This window comes from Pholcus phalangioides, unplaced genomic scaffold, assembly GCF_987345545.1.
Source record: "Pholcus phalangioides strain wild (caught in Gottingen) unplaced genomic scaffold, Ppha-v1.0 ptg000028l_1, whole genome shotgun sequence".
NCBI classification, from domain to species: domain Eukaryota; kingdom Metazoa; phylum Arthropoda; class Arachnida; order Araneae; family Pholcidae; genus Pholcus; species Pholcus phalangioides.
The window spans coordinates 11,750,766-11,769,100 of NW_028301618.1; the positions used below are offsets into that span (position 1 = coordinate 11,750,766).

The 18,335-nt window shown below is 39.1% G+C and overlaps 2 protein-coding genes across 2 annotated transcripts; both read right to left on the minus strand.

Moving 5' to 3' along the window:
• Positions 1-392: 392 nt before the first annotated feature.
• On the minus strand, positions 393-1,652 carry LOC149067969 (uncharacterized). The gene has a single exon (XM_089252134.1). It carries the CDS (start codon positions 1,650-1,652, stop codon positions 393-395), a length of 1,260 nt encoding a protein of 419 aa, XP_089108260.1.
• An 8,332-nt stretch (positions 1,653-9,984) lies between these two features.
• On the minus strand, positions 9,985-11,491 carry LOC149067970 (uncharacterized). Its single transcript, XM_089252135.1, has one exon. It carries the CDS (start codon positions 11,470-11,472, stop codon positions 9,985-9,987), a length of 1,488 nt encoding a protein of 495 aa, XP_089108261.1. The 5' UTR covers positions 11,473-11,491.
• Positions 11,492-18,335: the final 6,844 nt, after the last annotated feature.

Here is an 18,335-nt window from a genome sequence, read left to right on the forward strand (position 1 = left end):
AAGAAAAGGATCTTTCACCAGAACAATTTGTTACTGGCAATGTTAAAAAAATTCTTACGGCACTATCAACATTGGAAAATGTCTCTTCCAGCTCTAAACATTTCAGTTTTTTAAACATATCTGCAATATTATATCCATCTTCCACAAGTGAAGAAAATTGCTGTAGCTCTTCAGGAAAAGAATAATCTAAATCCTGAGGGTAGGATTTTTGCAAAGAAATCGCTTTATCCATAAGTTTTGATTTCAACTTCATTTCACTCAGGCAAGCAAACTTTTTCGCTGTGCTATTATACGGCTCTTTACGAAAAGAAAGGTGTGAAATTAAAGCATCACAAACAGCATAATAAATACTTGATTTATAAGCTTCACGAGGTGTCAGGTCAACTTCACAGCTATGTACTGCATGAGGATCTTTGCTTCTTGGCTTTAATTTTTTTTCTTGCTACATCGTAATCAACATCCGGCTCACACATCTCTCTTGCTAATTTTTCATACTCCTCAAAATTGTCTCTCACATATTGAGTAAATTCAATTAAAGATTGGTACAAAAGTGTGACACGCGTTAAATTCATAGATGATTTTTGAAGTTCCACACTGGTTTGATTAAGCCTTTGTAAAAGGGTATTCCATACAACGATGTTCAGTACAGTTTTCAACGTTTTCAAAAGGGATTGTGCCTCCAATTTTGTGTATGCAGTTTCATTTTCTTCTGTACCTAATCTGTTAAGAGTAAGTACAATGGCATTATAGTTCTTCCTTAATGATTTAACGGCATGAGCATCAGCACACCCCCTAGTACTACTGCGGTTCTTCAATGTTGAAAAATCGCCACGTTTTTTCAGTTCTTCATTTAGTATCTGCCACCTGTGTGTTGGTGAAGAAAAGAAAGTATATATTTGTTGCACAAGACAAAAAAACTGCATTGCACCACTGCATGACTCAACAGCATTAACACCAACCAAGTTAATAGAATGAGCTGCACAAGGAACAAAATCAGCGGAAGGATTTATGCTTTTTATTCGGGCTTGTAACCCAGAATATTTGCCGGCCGTATTTGATGCGTTGTCATAGCTTTGGCCACGACAATTTAATACATTGATTCCAGCATCTTTTAGAGTTGTTAAAACAATTTCTGCTAGGGTTTCTGATTTATGGCTGTACATTGGAACAAATTTCAGAAATCTTTCCACAGGTTCAGCTCCGACAACATATCGAATCATAAAACACAACTGATCAAGATGAGTAATATCTGGGGTAGAATCAATAATAATTGAGTAGTATTTGGCAAGCAGAATTTCATCAATGATTTGTTTTTCCACTTGTTTAGCCATTATATGAATAAACTGATCTATACATGTTGAGGACAAATAGCTTACATTTTCTTTGCCAGGATTCCCATATCTCTCCAAATGTTTTGAAAGAAATGGATCAAATTTGGCTATCACTTCTAAACAGCCTAAAAAATTTCCATTGTGCCTAGATCCAACAGTTTCATTATCACCAAAAAAAGGTAGACCCCGTATAGCCAAAAATTTCACAACAGCAACAACTCGTTTAAGCACAGACATCCAATACTTCGTCTCCTCTTCATATTGCTGTACCAAAGATGAATCAACTCGTTGTGAGACGTTTGCCCGGAGTGACAGATCCATCATGGCTTGCTTATGTGAAGAAGAGTTTTCATGCTCTTTTAATCTGGTAGCAGCATGCTTCCAGTCCCAAAATCCTTCAATTAGCTGACCTTTACATGAGCTGTTGCTATTGGCATGTAGCAATTTGCACACCCAAAATAACAAAAACAAAATAACATTTTCGATGAAGCCGACAAAACCAACTATTTCCTTAAAAGTTTTTCACCATTTTTTTTGGTATGATAAAATTGAGAAATGGTGAGACTTCTCTTCACACCTTCAAAAACTCTTTCAGTCTCCGACAGCAAATCGGTATTTTGAGGAGGGGGATTACATATAAAATATTCCACCATTTCATTATTAATAACAGTCTACATTGCTGGGTCTGGATAACGAAAATTTTCATTTTTCTCAGTAGCAGCTAGGCTTACACAACTAGGCTTACTATCATCATCATCTTGAATCTGAACATTCCTCAAACATGCTCTGGAATTATCATATTCATTAATTATTGTTTCATCATCATCAGCTTTAGATTGTTCATTACATGGCGCATTGACTTTTGCATGTGCTGCAAAATAATTTTTTAATGAACTAGCAATTTCCCCCCCCCCCCCTCATCTTTCTGTTTTTTCAACTTTCTCTTTGCAGAGCCAGATAAATAAGTTCGAGGGGACATAATTAAACTTAAAATATTGAAGTTACCATTGAGCTATAAAATGCTAAACATGTTGAAAACAAACATTGTTTGCTTTTCTCTGTTATGGATTGTGATGCCTTTACAACGGCTAGCATCGCAGCACCGGTGCTGCTTCTTATCTGAGATTTAACTTTTTTGGTGTCAACAGAAAATTCCCTGAACCGACCAATCGGAACTCATTTTTCCTTTATTAGAAAAAGTAGTATTACAGTTGAATAATAGAAGTTCAATTTCTCTCCCAATAACTGTAAAAATATTTTATTAATGTAAAAAAAAAATTATATTTATATTTTCTATTCTTTAAAAAGTTTAGATGCATTACGAAAACGAAATTCCTTTTTTTCTAAGTATTTAAGTTTTACTTAAAAAAAACAACTTTTCAGACTTTATTATTATAGATTTGGGGGCCCTGGGCAAAGTCCCGATTTGCCCATGCGATAATATGGCCCTGGCCAGACCTGATTCAAGCTAAGCTCACAACTGCTGATGATTCCACCAGATGGTGACTTATGAAGGTATGGATAGCGGAGAGTGACGTCTTCCTTTCATAAATCACCGATGAAATACTGTCGATGAGGGCATCCAAACGCGTACAGTTCTCTTTGAGTAACTCGAACAGGGCAGCAGACGACCGGAACGGTATAAAGTCTTTTCCTGGAACTTGTTTAGCTGAGGTGACAACATAGGCTCGACGTGGATTCCATCTTCATTCTGGCCATGGTGGCTCACTTACGGACTAATTCTCCAGGATCATTCATCTTGTGATTAGACTCGGGCAACTGGAGGTTTATTCCATAGCGCGGAAAAACTACTGAAAACTTACGGGGGTAATGGTGGGAAATTTTTTCTCGGACGTGTCGAATTTCAGCAGGACAATGCAACACCCCACACGTCCAGAATTGCTACAAAGTGGCTCCAGGAACACTCTTCTGACTTTAGACACTTCCGCTGGCCACCTAAATCCCCAGACATGAACATTATTGAACATATCTGGGATGCCTTGCAACGTGCTGTTCAGAAGAGATCTCCACCCCCTCTTACTCCTACGGATTTATGGACAGCCCTGCAGGATTCATGGTGTCAATTACCTCCAACACTACTTCAGACATTAGTCGAGTCCATGCCACGTCGTATTGCGGCACTTCTGCGTGCTCGCGGGGGCCCTACACGATATTAGGCAGGTGCACCAGTTTTTTTGGCTCTTCAGTGTACATACACTAGCTATAATACCCGGCGCTGAACGGGTTTTCTTCAATGAGGCTGTTAGAAACACGTGATATCTCCCTTTTTCTTTGAGGGACATGCAAACCGTGTGTAAGTTAACCAATATGGCGACTTCCTGTGCGACTCATGAAATAAACAAATCTAGATTTAAAGAAACATAGTAATGAATAAATACTTTTCTTTCCTCTTTTAAGGGGCGCTATGTATTTCTATTCCCCCCCCCCCAAACTTCAAGTTAATTATCTGCCTGTTTCAGCTTTCAAAAATGCTTAATTAAAGCTGTGGAATTTTTTCGATCTACTTTTTATGGGCCCATAATTAATTTTAAAACAACCTAAACTGTATGAATTGATGCAGTTGAATATCAGAAGATAATACGGAGACATTAATTTTTCATGCTTGAGAAGATATAAAAAGTTGAAATCAATGTTAATACATGAATACCCAACTCAAAAGTAGGTCCGGCTAATTACTTCATATTCAATCTTCTGGGCTTAGTATACCTTTAAGCAAACACAATATTTCAGAAATCGGGAATTCTATACAATTTTTAAAATTATTGATGTGGCGGAAAACCCCACCAAATTTCAGCATTTCTACAGTAAAATCGGCAATTTTAAGTGATTTCTATGAGTCTCACCCTTTTCCTGACCCTCAAAGCGATGCTGATGATGATTATGACGTCTGTTCAAAAAGCCTCACTACTGAAAGTATTGAAATGTAATTGTATTGAATAGTAGTATTGTGTAGTATTGGCAAACCATTAAAGGCCATTAAAACCCGTAAAGGCATAAACTATTATACATATACTAACAGGATTAAAGAAGTGACAAACCGTTGTAAAGGCATATACACGTCTGAAACGCATTGCTGGGGAACCACGGTAACCAAAGTAAACGTTCGGAAAGTGATTGTTGAGGCCCGAAAACCATTGTTGCCCTACAGTTTTTTTGCCCATTTGGGGCGCTTACCCTGCTCTGAATAAAATTTAAAGTAGCCTATCGTTTAAGTCGGGTCCCATTTGGTATATATGCAAAATTTGGCGACGATCCAGCAAAAATTGTAGATTTGTATAGAGAACATACAGACACACATATATATATATATACAGACTGAAATACTATAACACGACTAGTCCCTAAACCTTGCAGGTCGGAGATTATGGAATAAGTTAGTCTTTGGACAAATAGGTACATTAGATGACGTGAACATAGGAATGTCACTCAAAGACAACAAAGGAATATCATTTATGTACTGCGTCTTTTGGTTAGACTGGGTTTTGTGAATTGGAGGACAGATTTTCATTTACGTTAGAATCAAAAGAAATGAGATTTTCTGTGGTCTTGAGTCTGTCAACATGGAAAACTTGGATATCCTGCGCATTATCATCTTACTGGTGACAGTTTGTGTAATACTTTGTACGGTCCTGTGTTTTTCTTAAAGAATTTCTTTAAGAGACGAGGTGGCACTTGGCTGCTTTCACTGAACGATTCGACTCCTGGATTTCTGCAACGCGAAGATTCTCTTTAACTATAGTTTGTTTCAGGTTAACTTTGCAGTGGAGAGAAAGGTAGAGAGTGTATTCCTTCGCCGCAAAATATAGTTCCCATACATCGGAGGTTTATGATGATCATTTATATAGAATATTTCAATTTTTTTTATGATTTTGAAAAAGATACTGAAAAAATACCGTTTTGAACCAATGTATATTCGTTTAAAATTTTTGAATTAGAAAAATAATGGTTACCATTATCAAAAATCCATGACGAGCTCAAGAACATTTTGGCGCGATTTCCAAGAAATTTTCCCCGCCAATATTACTATCGTGCTTTTTTTTTGATTGCGCAGTTATATAATATCGTCATTTTGTTGAATTTTTTCCCATACAATTTTTCATTCAGTTTTGCGTGTAGTTATAGGCCTACACACCCAGACGAATATTCCATTAGGTTTTTTTTTTTCTCCCGAAAATAACCTCCAACGAATTCACATATACACGAAGTGTCCCTCTTTCACGACAGCGCCAATACCGTTGTGAGAGGCTCTCTTTATGGGTGTAGGTTACGGTTCCAGACACCCCCCCCCCTTTTTTTTATATCTATTTCTTGCCGTGTTCGTAGGATAGGGGTGGTTTCTGAATTCCGATAGCGGAATGTGTTGACATAAGTAATGTCTCTTTTTCACCCACACTAACGCCATCTCCCCCACAGCAGAGGCTGTTCTTCCAGATGCCCCTTCAGTGTCTCTCCAGATAAATATAAATAAGCAAGAGAGAGAGACCCACAATGGTTTAGGCTTGCAGTGTATTTTTTTCTTCTATGACAGTTGTATATTTTTGGCAATAATTGAAAAAGAAGAGGAATTTTGGATTGTAGATGGCCTGATATGGAACACAGGTTGGAGCAACAACAATAATTGATAAGTAATAAAGAATCCGATAGTTCTACAACTTCAAGTGAGGATTCTATAGAATGGGAATCGGTAAAAAATGACTAAAACTGTATTGATAACAAGTGGCATCGACGTATATGCGTTCGGGTGGGTGAGCGACGGAAATATCGGCAAGAATTCTAAATTTTTCCGTATCATTTTTATTAGGGGCTATTCCCAAATTCAAACGTGAAAACCGGGTTAATAGGAGTTACTAAGATACTTTTCAATAAAAAAAAATGATTTCAAAAACCGCACTTTAATTTCTGAAAGTATCGACAATGATTTTTTTTTTTCATTAGCTAATTTTTTATTACTAACTGACTGCAATTTTTTCTACAAGCATTACGTTACACGTAAAAAATATTTTTTTTCTGCGAAATTGGCGAGAATCGGCCATACCTTACCGAGGCCGCGCATCGATACATAGGTTAAGAGGCTTTCGTTGTCATAGCAACGAGTGATGCTGTTCCCTCGTAGCTTCCTCTTCACTGCAAAGTTAACCTGAAACGGACTATACTTCAAATGATTTTGAAAGTCTCTTGAAGATGCTGTTCATAAGATGTGTGTACAAAGGGGCTGGACTATTATTGTAGAGCATATTTGCTGGTATTCGAAGTTCACGACCGAACAAAAGATATGCTGGCGAATAACCCGTGGAAGAATGTTGTGCTGATCTGTGAGCCATAAGTGCTCATGGGAAATGAGTATCCCAATTTATGCGCGTGTCATGTACCAAGTGAGAGAGAGAGAGACTTGACCAAAGTTCCATTTAAACGCTCTAGAACATCGGCGTGGGTAGTAATTTTCTTGATTCCAAGGGTAGAATAGATGTCTGTCATAACCTGAGAGAGGAAATTTGCACCATTGTCAGTGATGATCTCTTTTGAAATACCATGAGTGGCAATGTATCAAATCAAGACTTGTGCAATGACTTCTGACTATGTTTGGAACATCGAATGCTTCTGACCAACGAGGGAAATAGAGATGACAACAATGTAATTATTTCCTGCTGATGTTTGTGGTAATGGACCGACGCAATCCATCGCTATTATCGGTTTGGACAAGAAGTGATTGGAACTCTCAGCATCTGGGACTTGTCCTGAGCACAGTGTGCTCGTAATTGTTGACAGACATGACACGAAGAGAGATAAGTTTTCAGCAGCGAGTACATACGAGGAAACCAATAGGATTGTCTCAATCGGGCAAGAGTCTTGGCGAAACCCTGGTGTACTAAAAGGCACGTCATGAGACAACTGGAATACTTCTGTGGTCAGAGCATCTGGTACAAGTAGTCTGAGTCTGTCAGGAACGTCAATAGACCGAACGTGAAGAAGTTTGCCCACAAGAAAGAAATTTAAATTTTTATGTTTGGTGTATACACCAGGCATAGCTTCAGAGTTACCATTGGAGTGAAAAAATTTGGAACAGAACCAGGCCCGTCATTTGGGGTGATTGGAGACCGTTGCCCCCCTGGCTTTTGAAAATACATTAAAAATGATATATACATACATTGAGTACATGTCTTTGCCCCCCGAAAAATGCTGAAATGACAGCCGTGAACAGAACCGATCTGACTGTTGTAGCTGGCAGAGAGTCTTCAGTGTAATTTGATACAGCCATGGTCTGCATTGTGGCTACTGGAAAAGCTTCTCTGGAGAGAAAGTCTGTGTTAGTATTTTGACGACCTAGTTTGTGTATGACTTTGTAATTATGCTGTTGCAGTAACATCAGCCATCTGGCAATTGAGGGGTTTGCAGCAACAAAGAGTTAATTCCGATTTTTATCATTTTTGGGGAAATAAAAAAAAAACTGTTCAAAAATAGAGAATGTATTTAAATCGCCTTTGTCACCTACCACTACATGTTTTGGCCAAATTCGCAATATTCTAGTCAATTTTATTCTGGAGTTAACTCCTTTTTGGCCCAAATAATTGAAAATTATTTTCTTTTTAAAGTAAGGAAGCATTGAATAAGGACAATTTTTCAAGAAAAGAACACAGTAACGAGTGTACTAACTAAATTCTAAGCCCAAAAACACTTTTTCTAGTACATAGTACTTACATGAAAAATGAAGCTCCAAAGAAAAAATAAGAATGCAAAACTACTAATGATCATAGCATTCGGCGTCGGTGATTTCTTCTGGATCCTCGACATCATTCAAATTTAGACCATCGTAGAACATCTCGTTGTGACCAACATACTTCGCAGCGAGTTCTTTCACGTCTTTTAGTTTAGCAGGGATGTACCACCTTCTGATTCTTAATAAGAATCCGCTTCTTAACTATGGATTTGATCTTTAGTTAAGAATCGAGAGAGAACTTTGCTACCACATTCTTAACTAAGAATCGAGTTAAGAACCAAGACTACCCACTTCTTAGCTTGATTCTTAGTAAACATTTTTTTTTTCTTCTATGCGAGATAACTTAGAAAACTTCTACTAAAGAAAGAATTTATGATTCATATTTTAAAAAATGAAAAAAAAATTAACAATGCATTTTTATTTCAAAATAAGGAATTCATCAGACTTTTTAAGTTATCTGAAGGTTGTGTGGGAGAGTTGAAAACAGTGTTAGAGTCTATATGCAGCACATATATGTTGATAATAGTGATAAAATATCGGATTATTTCAATAAAGTTTGATAAATTTTGCTACATTTATCACATTTACCAGTGATTATGCATAATTCTCAAATTTTCAATCCGTAAATATCATGATCGATGAGTCGTAAACAATTTTTTTCATATTATGGGAACTTAATATAACTCATGGAATTATTAAATTCAAATCATATATGATTTGAAATTTTTTATTAGTTTAAAACTTGAGAGAAAATTGAATTTCGCCCACAAAATATGTGAGATAAAGCTTCAATCGGCCGAAATATAATTGTACATAAATTAAAAATCATTATTAACCTGCTGCTTCGTTTGTTTTTTTCACATACTTTGGTGTACGTGAAAAAGCCAACATTACAGAAGCGATGACCATTTCTAATATTGGTCTGATCACTATATATTATTTTTATTTGGCCACGAAGCAGCTATGCAATACATGTACAGTACCGCGTTCATTTCGCCATGACAATTAATTTAAAGAAACATGAAGCATATTATAAAAATTGTTAGTCTTGTAATGTTAGCTTCACTTACATACATAATGTAAACACAACGATGATTCATTTATCGCATTAACCATGGTTTGACAATTATGCATAATGACCTACAAATGTGATAGATTCACGGTATATGAGCAAAATTTATCCAACTCACCGAAATGGCCGGTGATTATTTATATAATAACCGCAGCTCTTTATCACTTTCACCATAACATATATAGCATAGCCCCTCTTCATGGAGGGTGGCAGGGATCCATCCCAGTGAACGTGGGATGAATTTTTGATTCGAATCATATCGGATGATTAAGTATGGATATGTTTGTTTTTTTACTGTAACATGTTAAAAAAATATTATGTACTTATCATTTCTTCAAAACCGTATTCACATTTGCTGAAATAATCTCCGCCATTTTTTCAGGCTAGCGTCGCTCTAAAATTTCTTTTCCTCCTTATCTTGTCAACAATAAGCTGTTGTTAATTTTTAGCTGGGCGCTGATTGGCCAATGGGGAAATTTATCGGCCTGTCCATCGTCACATGACCTTAAGAATAACTTTTAACAATCACATCGTGGTTGCATTCGGAGCCCGATTCTTACGTATGGATGATTGGTTATTAAGAATCAGAAGGTGGTACACCCCCTGTTTTCAATGTTAGAGGACCACTGTATGCCTGTTGTAGACTTTCGAGAGTCAGCGATGTCTCATTTCTCGTGTCACGGATTTTTACGCTATGGGCTACCTGTATGCCTACAGTAAAGCTGCAACTGATGGTTCCTTGTTTAACGGCCTCCACATCATAAATTAAAACTCTGTATTTAGTTATGGCGTACTTATCTTTCTTACCATTAGGTTTTATAATGTAAGGAGCTTTCAAAAAAGAATCACGAAAAGTTCCAACAAAGTCGAAGATCATTGACCTGTCCACATGTACAACTGAATACTTTTTGCACGTATTTTGGACTATTCTCACATATTCGGAAGGAAGAAAAACTCTCAGTTTTTCTCAACCTTTTTTCTATAATCCCAAACGCCCGATCACATGGCATGAATGAATGCCCTGGTTCAGGAAACCTGTGCACTATTTTAGTGAGTCTTCCACTGTCAACCAAATAGTACAAAAGCTGTGTTAATGCATGGTTTTGGTTCTGAGCTACACAGTTGTCCGAAAAAAGATAAAGAATCTTAACTGCGGGATTCAACACATTGTATACATAACGGTAAAGGAAGCTTATTGGCTCATTCGATGATTTTTTTCCGACTGTCTCATCGTACATGTAGAAGTGATGATGTCCCGTTTTCCCAGAGGATATAGCAAAGTTGTACACCCAGCATTGGCGTTTGTAAAATACATCCCCGGATGGTACTCTAGGGAGAGTCATGTTCTGTTGGTAGTCCATGCATAGTGCTTCTGTGTCCTCATGTTCTGCAGTCAACTTATGCTTTTCTTTCATATCCTTGAAGAAAAAAGTCTCCGCCTTTGTTAGGTGTAGCTTCTTCTCTGATTCAAGGTTTTTTCTTTCAATATCAGAAAGCGTACTAGAAGAAAGCTTCTTTTGAAATTGATCACAAGTTTGACACGTGTCAGATCGGGGACAGCCGAAGTGGAGATTAAAATTTGCATTGAAGTAACGGAAGAAAAAATCATATGATACCTTGGCTTCGGAATGTTTTTCCAAATACATCTCGTGCATGATTTTGATATTCAGTTCAGGGGACAAGTATTTCCTCTGATGATTATCATTTCGGCAGTAGTGTGATTGCCTGGCTGGAAAGCTCAGAATATGGTCATGAACTTTGATGGGACGATTATTGTGTTTCCCGCGGCCATCTTCTTTTGGTGTAACAGCTCTTCCTTTCGAAATTTCCTGCGCTATAAGCTCAATCCGTTTTTGAGAGACTCCATGCAGAGCCGCAAAAGCTTTTCTGCAAACCTTAGTGTTATTGCAGCCTTCTCGGACTGAATACTTGGAAGAGAAGGTTTTGCTGGTTCTCAAACCGTTTGAAGGTCTCCTCCTTTCAACATTTTTTATAGAAATCAGTCCGGCCAAGTACAAATCCTGTTCTCTTTTATTTTCCAAATGATTGAAATGGGAGAGCAAACGTTGTTTTTCTTCATTGTCAACTTTAGTAAAACAGTTGGACTTACACCTACAGTCGGAACCAGTTTTACGGGCAGAAACATACCTTTTCCCTTCAGTTCTTAACTGTTTTCGGACATTCTTCTTCCATTTTCCAGGATCGACAACCTTCCTTGTTTTCCTTGCTGGCGCAACACTATCTGATTCACTGTCTTCAGAACTTGGTACATATTCGTCTGACGAAGCACCACTGAACAAATCATTTTCACTGTTTGACATACCTTCAGCCATTAGAAACGTATAGAAAAACACGAATGATGTTCAAAATATACGAAATTTCATTAAAAAACAACAACAAAAGGTGAAAAAAAACGTGGATCAGCTAATGTAGGTTCACATATATTTGCAGCAGACTTCGAGGGGGTGTGGTTCCCATTGAAGTTCCTTTAAATGACATCATTTTAAATACATATCTCAAGTTCTAATTAACGTACATTCAAAAAAAAAAAAAAAAAATTTTTTTTTAACGTTCATGTGCCCCCTCAAGTAAAAAGCACCATGAAATAGGAACTCAAACATTGAAAACTTGTTTACAGAATAAAACAGAAAACTAAACAAGACGCTTAACCTTCCGGCAACTGTTATCTCCATGCTGTTTTACGACAATCATTTGGGGCTCCTGGAGTTAACTCCATGTTGTCCCAAGCGAATGAAGCAGCTAACTCATTCTAGCGGATACCTTGAGAACTATCAACGGGAGATAACGCCTTGTTGAACCAAACGAAAGAATGATTTTTTTCCCCCAAGAAACGGTTGTTAACTCTGTTTGGCCTGAAAATGGAGTTGACTCTTTGTTGCTGCAAACCCTTCAATTCTTGAATGTGAGTCTTTTAATTTTAACACATTGGATATACTAGCCTGGTGTGACCAGGCTATAATAATAACACAATAAATAACGAAATGTCCTGGTACAGGTACGGTCTGAAGCAAAGACTAGGGCAAGAAGTTCACGCTCTACTGTACTGGATTTCTGCTGGCTTGAGTTTGCATGAAGCAAAAGCGACTGGGCCATAGGTGGAGATTGGCTTGGAAGTCTGGGGGGGGGGCACGCTGATGATGATGTCAATTCATATATACATTAGATCAGTTGACTCCACCTTTGACTCTGGGGGAGACAATGCCCCCCCCCCTCGTATCTCCGCACATTGACTGGGTGATGGATACCTTTCTCATCATCCTGCATCAGGACTGCACCTGCTGCTTCTGAAGATGCATCGGTGTACAGGAACCATGGTTTGTGAGGTTCGACAAGTTTTAGACATGGAGATGCAACACATTGAGGAAGTTAATAATTTCGAGACCATATCCTCCGTGATTTCTGCCTTGACCCTGAAGTCAGCCCATCGGGCGACCACAAGCTTCCACCGAGGTCCCCCCTCAAGAATGCAATGGCGTCGATCAAGGCACTTAACCACTAGAGGGAAATGATTGCTCCCGTGGAGGTCCGGATCAACCGACCAGGACCAGTTGGGCGAGAGTGAAGGTGAGCATAACGATAAATCTATTGCAGTGAAACTATTGTTTGTGGCATAGAAATGAGTGAAACTGCCATCATTCATGATGGCGAGGTCCATATTGTCTAACAGTAGTTCGACCATATCCCCACGAGGAGTGTTGCTGTTAGAACCCCGAATCATTATGTGCGTTAAGTCTCCAAGAGGAAAAAATGGTGGACTTGGCCATTGGCATTCGAGCTGCAGGACTAACCGAAAGGAGGAAGTTCCGCTTGCCCGGTTACGCATAGGACACAGTCGCATCACACAATCATATCTTTTACTACGAGAGAGTCAACCGCAGTGCCCTCAAAGTCCATTTACCATTGCCCATGCTTTTACTTGTTCGCACCATCGTCATCATTTTACGACCGCTTTTGGTCTGAATTAACTTTCACTTCGTGACATTTTATCTGACCATTGCGATGCATCTCGCATTTTTAAATTCATCAAAGCCATTGGTTTATACGACAAATTATAGTTTTTACAATTTATGTCATTGTTTTATGTTGCTTTTTTATCATGCACAGTTTTAGTTTTTGACATGACAAAAGGACATTTTTCTTATTTTTATATTTGTTTTGGCGCAGTTTGACCAAATTGGTCCTTGCGCCAATAAATTAAAAATCCAATCCAATACATCATCTGGTAATGCTCAGGGCGAGAGGATCAACACCTCGCTAAAATCAACTATTTCAGCTCTGAAAGAGCAAGGTTTCTCTTTCAAACATGCAGTAGATATATATGAATCTATTTATAATGGTTCTCAACACTCTTCTAACCTACTGCACTTTGGAAGAGAAATCTCCCTATTCTATGATGTATATAATCCCATTGTACAAAATGTCAACATTGATAATTCGCATAATTTGTCAAAGGTTTTATCAAATATGAAATCCATCTATGACAATGTGTTCGATAATCTCGAAACGTCTCAAAATGAACAAAACCAGAGACAACTTCCACATTCTAAAACCCGAAACCTAAATGTAGGCGATGTTGTGTATCTAAAATCAAAGGAGACTCTTTTCGCCCACGATATGATAGACCATACAAGGTCACAAATAAGATTTCGAGTGCAAATTACAGCATTCAGTTATGTAATAATCCTCATTCAAATGTTTTTACTGTACATATTGACCGTTTGCACTACACCATACCCAGAAGACCATATCTGTTGCCCACACCAACTGCCACACAACCACAGATACATGCATCACTTCCCACACACACATACAAATTATTTTTTTCTTTTTCTTCCACTTCATTCCCTGAGTATTGGTGTCATGTTGAGACTTGGATAGAAAATGTATCAGCTAGCAATTATGTATTTTGTATCCCACTGCGCAGAAGTTTCAACGTGTAAACAAAATGCTCAGCTCCTTCTCTGTTTTCTCTTTTTCACCCTATCGACACTTTGACACTTAATCTCTATGCTGGAGCTTCTTCACAATTTGACACTGCACACACAAAACAAAAAAAAAAACAAAGGTGCTTGTTTTTATTCCCCTCCCATTCATATGCTTGCAAACAATGTTTTGTATATAGTCATTCTTGCAACCAATGTTCATTTACTCAAGAAAATCTGTTATCTTCAAAAAAAAAGATTGATATGTACAGCGTGTGCAAGAAGAATATTTCCACATTGTGGAACCACTGATCACACTCAGATATCGTATATGCATAACATGTCAGTACGCCGTTGACACGCTGACTGAAGTACAAGGTGCTTCACAAAGATGTTATATATTTTTATACTGTTTCGTAAAATCATGTGCTGTTCAATTATTTACCATGTCATAATAGCATGATTTTATATATTTCCCTTTAGTTTAATTTTGGCTCTGCTTATCTTTAACATTTTTGTTCATACAACGAATGTGTGTTCTCATATTTTTTTTCGTTTTTTTTGTGGGGTAGAATGTCATCACAGGCATGAATTTTTATTTTCGTACTCGACCCCGATCGCAAAATTGACTCGTACATCTCCCCCCAAGAATGTGTGTGGTCGCTACAGAGAACGAGCGGTACCTTTTGTCGGCACACAACGTCATTCAACTATATACATCGCTGTTGAACGTTCAACAATCCACGAGACGGCATGTCGCCGCAGCAAGTAGGGGTTGCCAACCTTCTACCTACTCAGGGCGCACTATCGTCGCTGATTCGACGCCAGGTCCTTTGTACAGGCAGGGTAAGAACCAGAGAGCACCGGTTACAGTGACCGCTGCTGTACGAAGGGACACTCACGTACACCAGCGGCGAGCTCGTAATCGCCAAGGTGTAAAAACATCGAGAAAAACGGGGTTCCTAGCGTCAGGACAGTCAACATGTAGGAGAAAAAGGAAGAGGTTCTCTTGGAGGGACCTCCTGATGATCGTGCCGTTGCCTTGATTCCACTGTAAAAACCCACTCGAACGTGAATCGGACATCGAATGATCGGAAGCATCATACAATGACATCTCCCCCCAAGAATGTGTGTGAGCGGTACCTTTTGTCGGCACACAACGTCATTCAACTACACTGCTGGCCACCCAAATTGCAACACCAAGAAAGACAAGAGATATCCAACAATATTTATTTTGTAGATAACATGTTGACCAAGCATCAAATGATTAAATTTATAGACTTCTGTGAAGTGTGGTTCCTGCCAAAATCAGTAGCCGCCACACGCCTCGGCATTGATTCAAAGAGACTTTGGATGTGTTCTTGGGGTACAGCAGACCAAGCAGCTTCCACGCGTTGCCAAAGTTGATCTGGTGTGGCAGCTGGGGATGTAATCTGGGTCAATCGTTGAGCAACCATGGACCACATGTTTTCTATCGGCGAAAGATCCGGAGAGCGAGCTGGCCAGGGAAGCAATTCAATCTGGCGATTGACGAAGAACCTTTGGACAATGCGTGCCACGTGTGGTCGCGCATTATCCTGTTGAAATATGGCTGTGGGCAAGCCCTGAAGGTAAGGAAGGACAACTGGCTCCAACACCTCGGAGATGTAGCGCTGGCTTTTTAAAGTACCGGCAATGCGTACTAGAGGAGTGCGAGAGTGATATCCAATACCGCCCCATACCGTAATACCCGGTGCAGGACCAGTGTGGCGGTGCATAACGCAGCTGTTCAGCATCCTCTCTCCACGGTGTCTCCAGACTCGAATCCGACCATCGTGGTGTTGCAGACAGAAGCGTGACTCGTCAGTAAAGACAATTTCATTCCATTGTGCCGTCCACATCCTTCTTTCATCGCACCATTGGCGGCGGAGACGTCTGTGGTTCTGCGTCAAGGGTAGACGAAGCAATGGACGTCTTGCGGACAGACCACTCTGCTGTAAACGGCGTCGAATGGTACGCGCATACACTGGATGATGCGGTACAGACTGAATGTGCTGTGCTATGGTTCGTGATGTGGCTGAGCGATCCGTCACTGCCATACGCCTGTCATCACGTGAAGTGGTGCACTGAGGTGGATGCGATCGAACACGTCGGTCCGTCGTACCCTCCTGCATCCAACAATCACATATCCGCATTACAGTTGTTTGGTTTCGTCCAACAGGACTACCGATTTCCCTGAAAGATAATCCACAATCTCGGTAGGCCACTATCCTTCCTCTGTCGAACTCGGATACTTGATCAAAAGATGATCGTTTTTTTGAAGAAAAACACAATTGCCGTACTTCAAATCGTCGAAATCTCCAAGCCTTAAATAGCGCTTTGAAGTGGTGCGTCTGCGCTGAAATTCTAATCATTTGCATATCTCACCTCCGCTAATGCATGTTGTAAATTTCATATTATTTGCATGCTTCCTTCAGGGTGTTGCATTTAGGGTGGCCAGCAGTGTATATACATCCAATACAATGACGATCGGTCTTGATGACCTGCCTGAAATCCATCTACAACTGCATCGACACTCACCTGAATAGGACACTGCTCCGAGCATAAAATTTGAGAGCATCACATCAAGACGCATTAACTGACGACCAGGATCACCTCCCTCCACCATGCTACGGCCATAAGGACATTCATGAATAATTTATGAGGTACCTCATTGGTTTTTTTTTTTAATATTTTTTTATGTGCACATTTTCAATTTAATGCCAACATTTTTTTTGTTAAATGTCAATTCCGCTATCAAAAAATTCTGACATGACCATTTAGTGATTTGATTTTTGTTGTCAATTGCAAGCATTTTACCTTGTGAGAATCTCCCTTATGCAATGAACTAATAAATGTGATTTTTTTAATCTTGTTAATCCCACAGCTTGCTGCCAAAAATTAGTTTTTTTTGTACTTTTGTCATTCCTAGCCATTTTCTTTTCAGGTATTCTTCGCTCTGGTGACAAATCCATTATTTTATAACATCACCTTATAATAATCTTTCACCACACCCTCATTGTCAAAGTCCATTAACCATTGCTCATGCTTTTACTTGTTTACATCGTCATCATTTTACGACCGCTCTTGGTCGATGTCATCTTTCACTTCATGACCATAGCGATGCATCTCGCATTTTTAAATTCATTAAAGCCATTGGTTTTAATTATAAGTTTGATCTGTGCTTGCTGTGCGAGCGAGAGAGGCGGGTTCCCAGAGGCCAACTGTAGAACTCTGTTACCGTAGTTATGTAAAGCAATTGTGACCTTTGGAGGATTTTCATTCTTCTAGCTGTTGGCAGAAGATTCCTATGGTACCCCCATGTAGCACCAAGAAGTTTAAACTCATGTAAAGTCTTCGACGTTTTATTTTAGATATGTAAAGCGTGGGCCATGAAGTTCTTATCGATTGCGTACGACTCCTAGAATTTTGAGACAGAGAATGTGTTTAATAGATATTCCATCCAGCTTGAAAGATGGCCTCTTTATCTTTGGTTGGGCTAAAGAAAGAAGGATTTTTCCGGCTCCACCTGTAAGACGTTCATTTTTAGCCATGTTTGAATTTCTTGAAGAGCGAGTCTTTCAAGAGCTGAAACCATGAAAACCAGATCGTCCGTGCAACCTAGGATGTGACCGCCCAGATCTTGAAGATACAAAAGCCAGGTTCCAAAACACTGGTCTACTGCAGGAGCCTGAGAATAGATCCTGACCAGAATCCTGGAAGCCGAAAGGAGATCAGTATGCAACTGCTCAATTGACCAAGACATGTTCAAAATTATGCCGAGATGGGGTGTTGATTCGTCGAAGACTGTTCCCTATTGGTTCATGACGCACGCAATTAAACGTTCCTTTGATATCGAGTCGAGCGAGATAACAGCACATGAAGAGCAAAATCGGGGTTTTCATGATCATTATAGAAAACAAAAAGCTCTGGATTTTGCTGTATTTGCCTATATCTATTTTGGCAAATGTGGAAAAAGCATGGTTACTAGCATTAGGGAAAACCGTTTTGAAGGTCTCGAAAGCTGTCATCAGACTTTCTGCTGAAAGGTTAGGTTTAAAATTTAGCAAGGCACGAAAAAAGACGTGTGAGTTTCCTGACTTTTAATTGAAAAAGAGCATAAATTGCTGGAATCACGTTATTACATTTCATTCCATGAATGGTATATACTTGAGCGAATAGGGTAGGAGACGACTCAAAAGTTCCATCAGCGTACCAAAATGGGCTCATGTTTG

Coding starts and splice junctions, on each gene's coding strand:
- LOC149067969 (XM_089252134.1), bottom strand. CDS start 1,652: ATGGATCTGTCACTCCGGGCAAACGTCTCACAACGAGTTGATTCATCT.
- LOC149067970 (XM_089252135.1), bottom strand. CDS start 11,472: ATGGCTGAAGGTATGTCAAACAGTGAAAATGATTTGTTCAGTGGTGCT.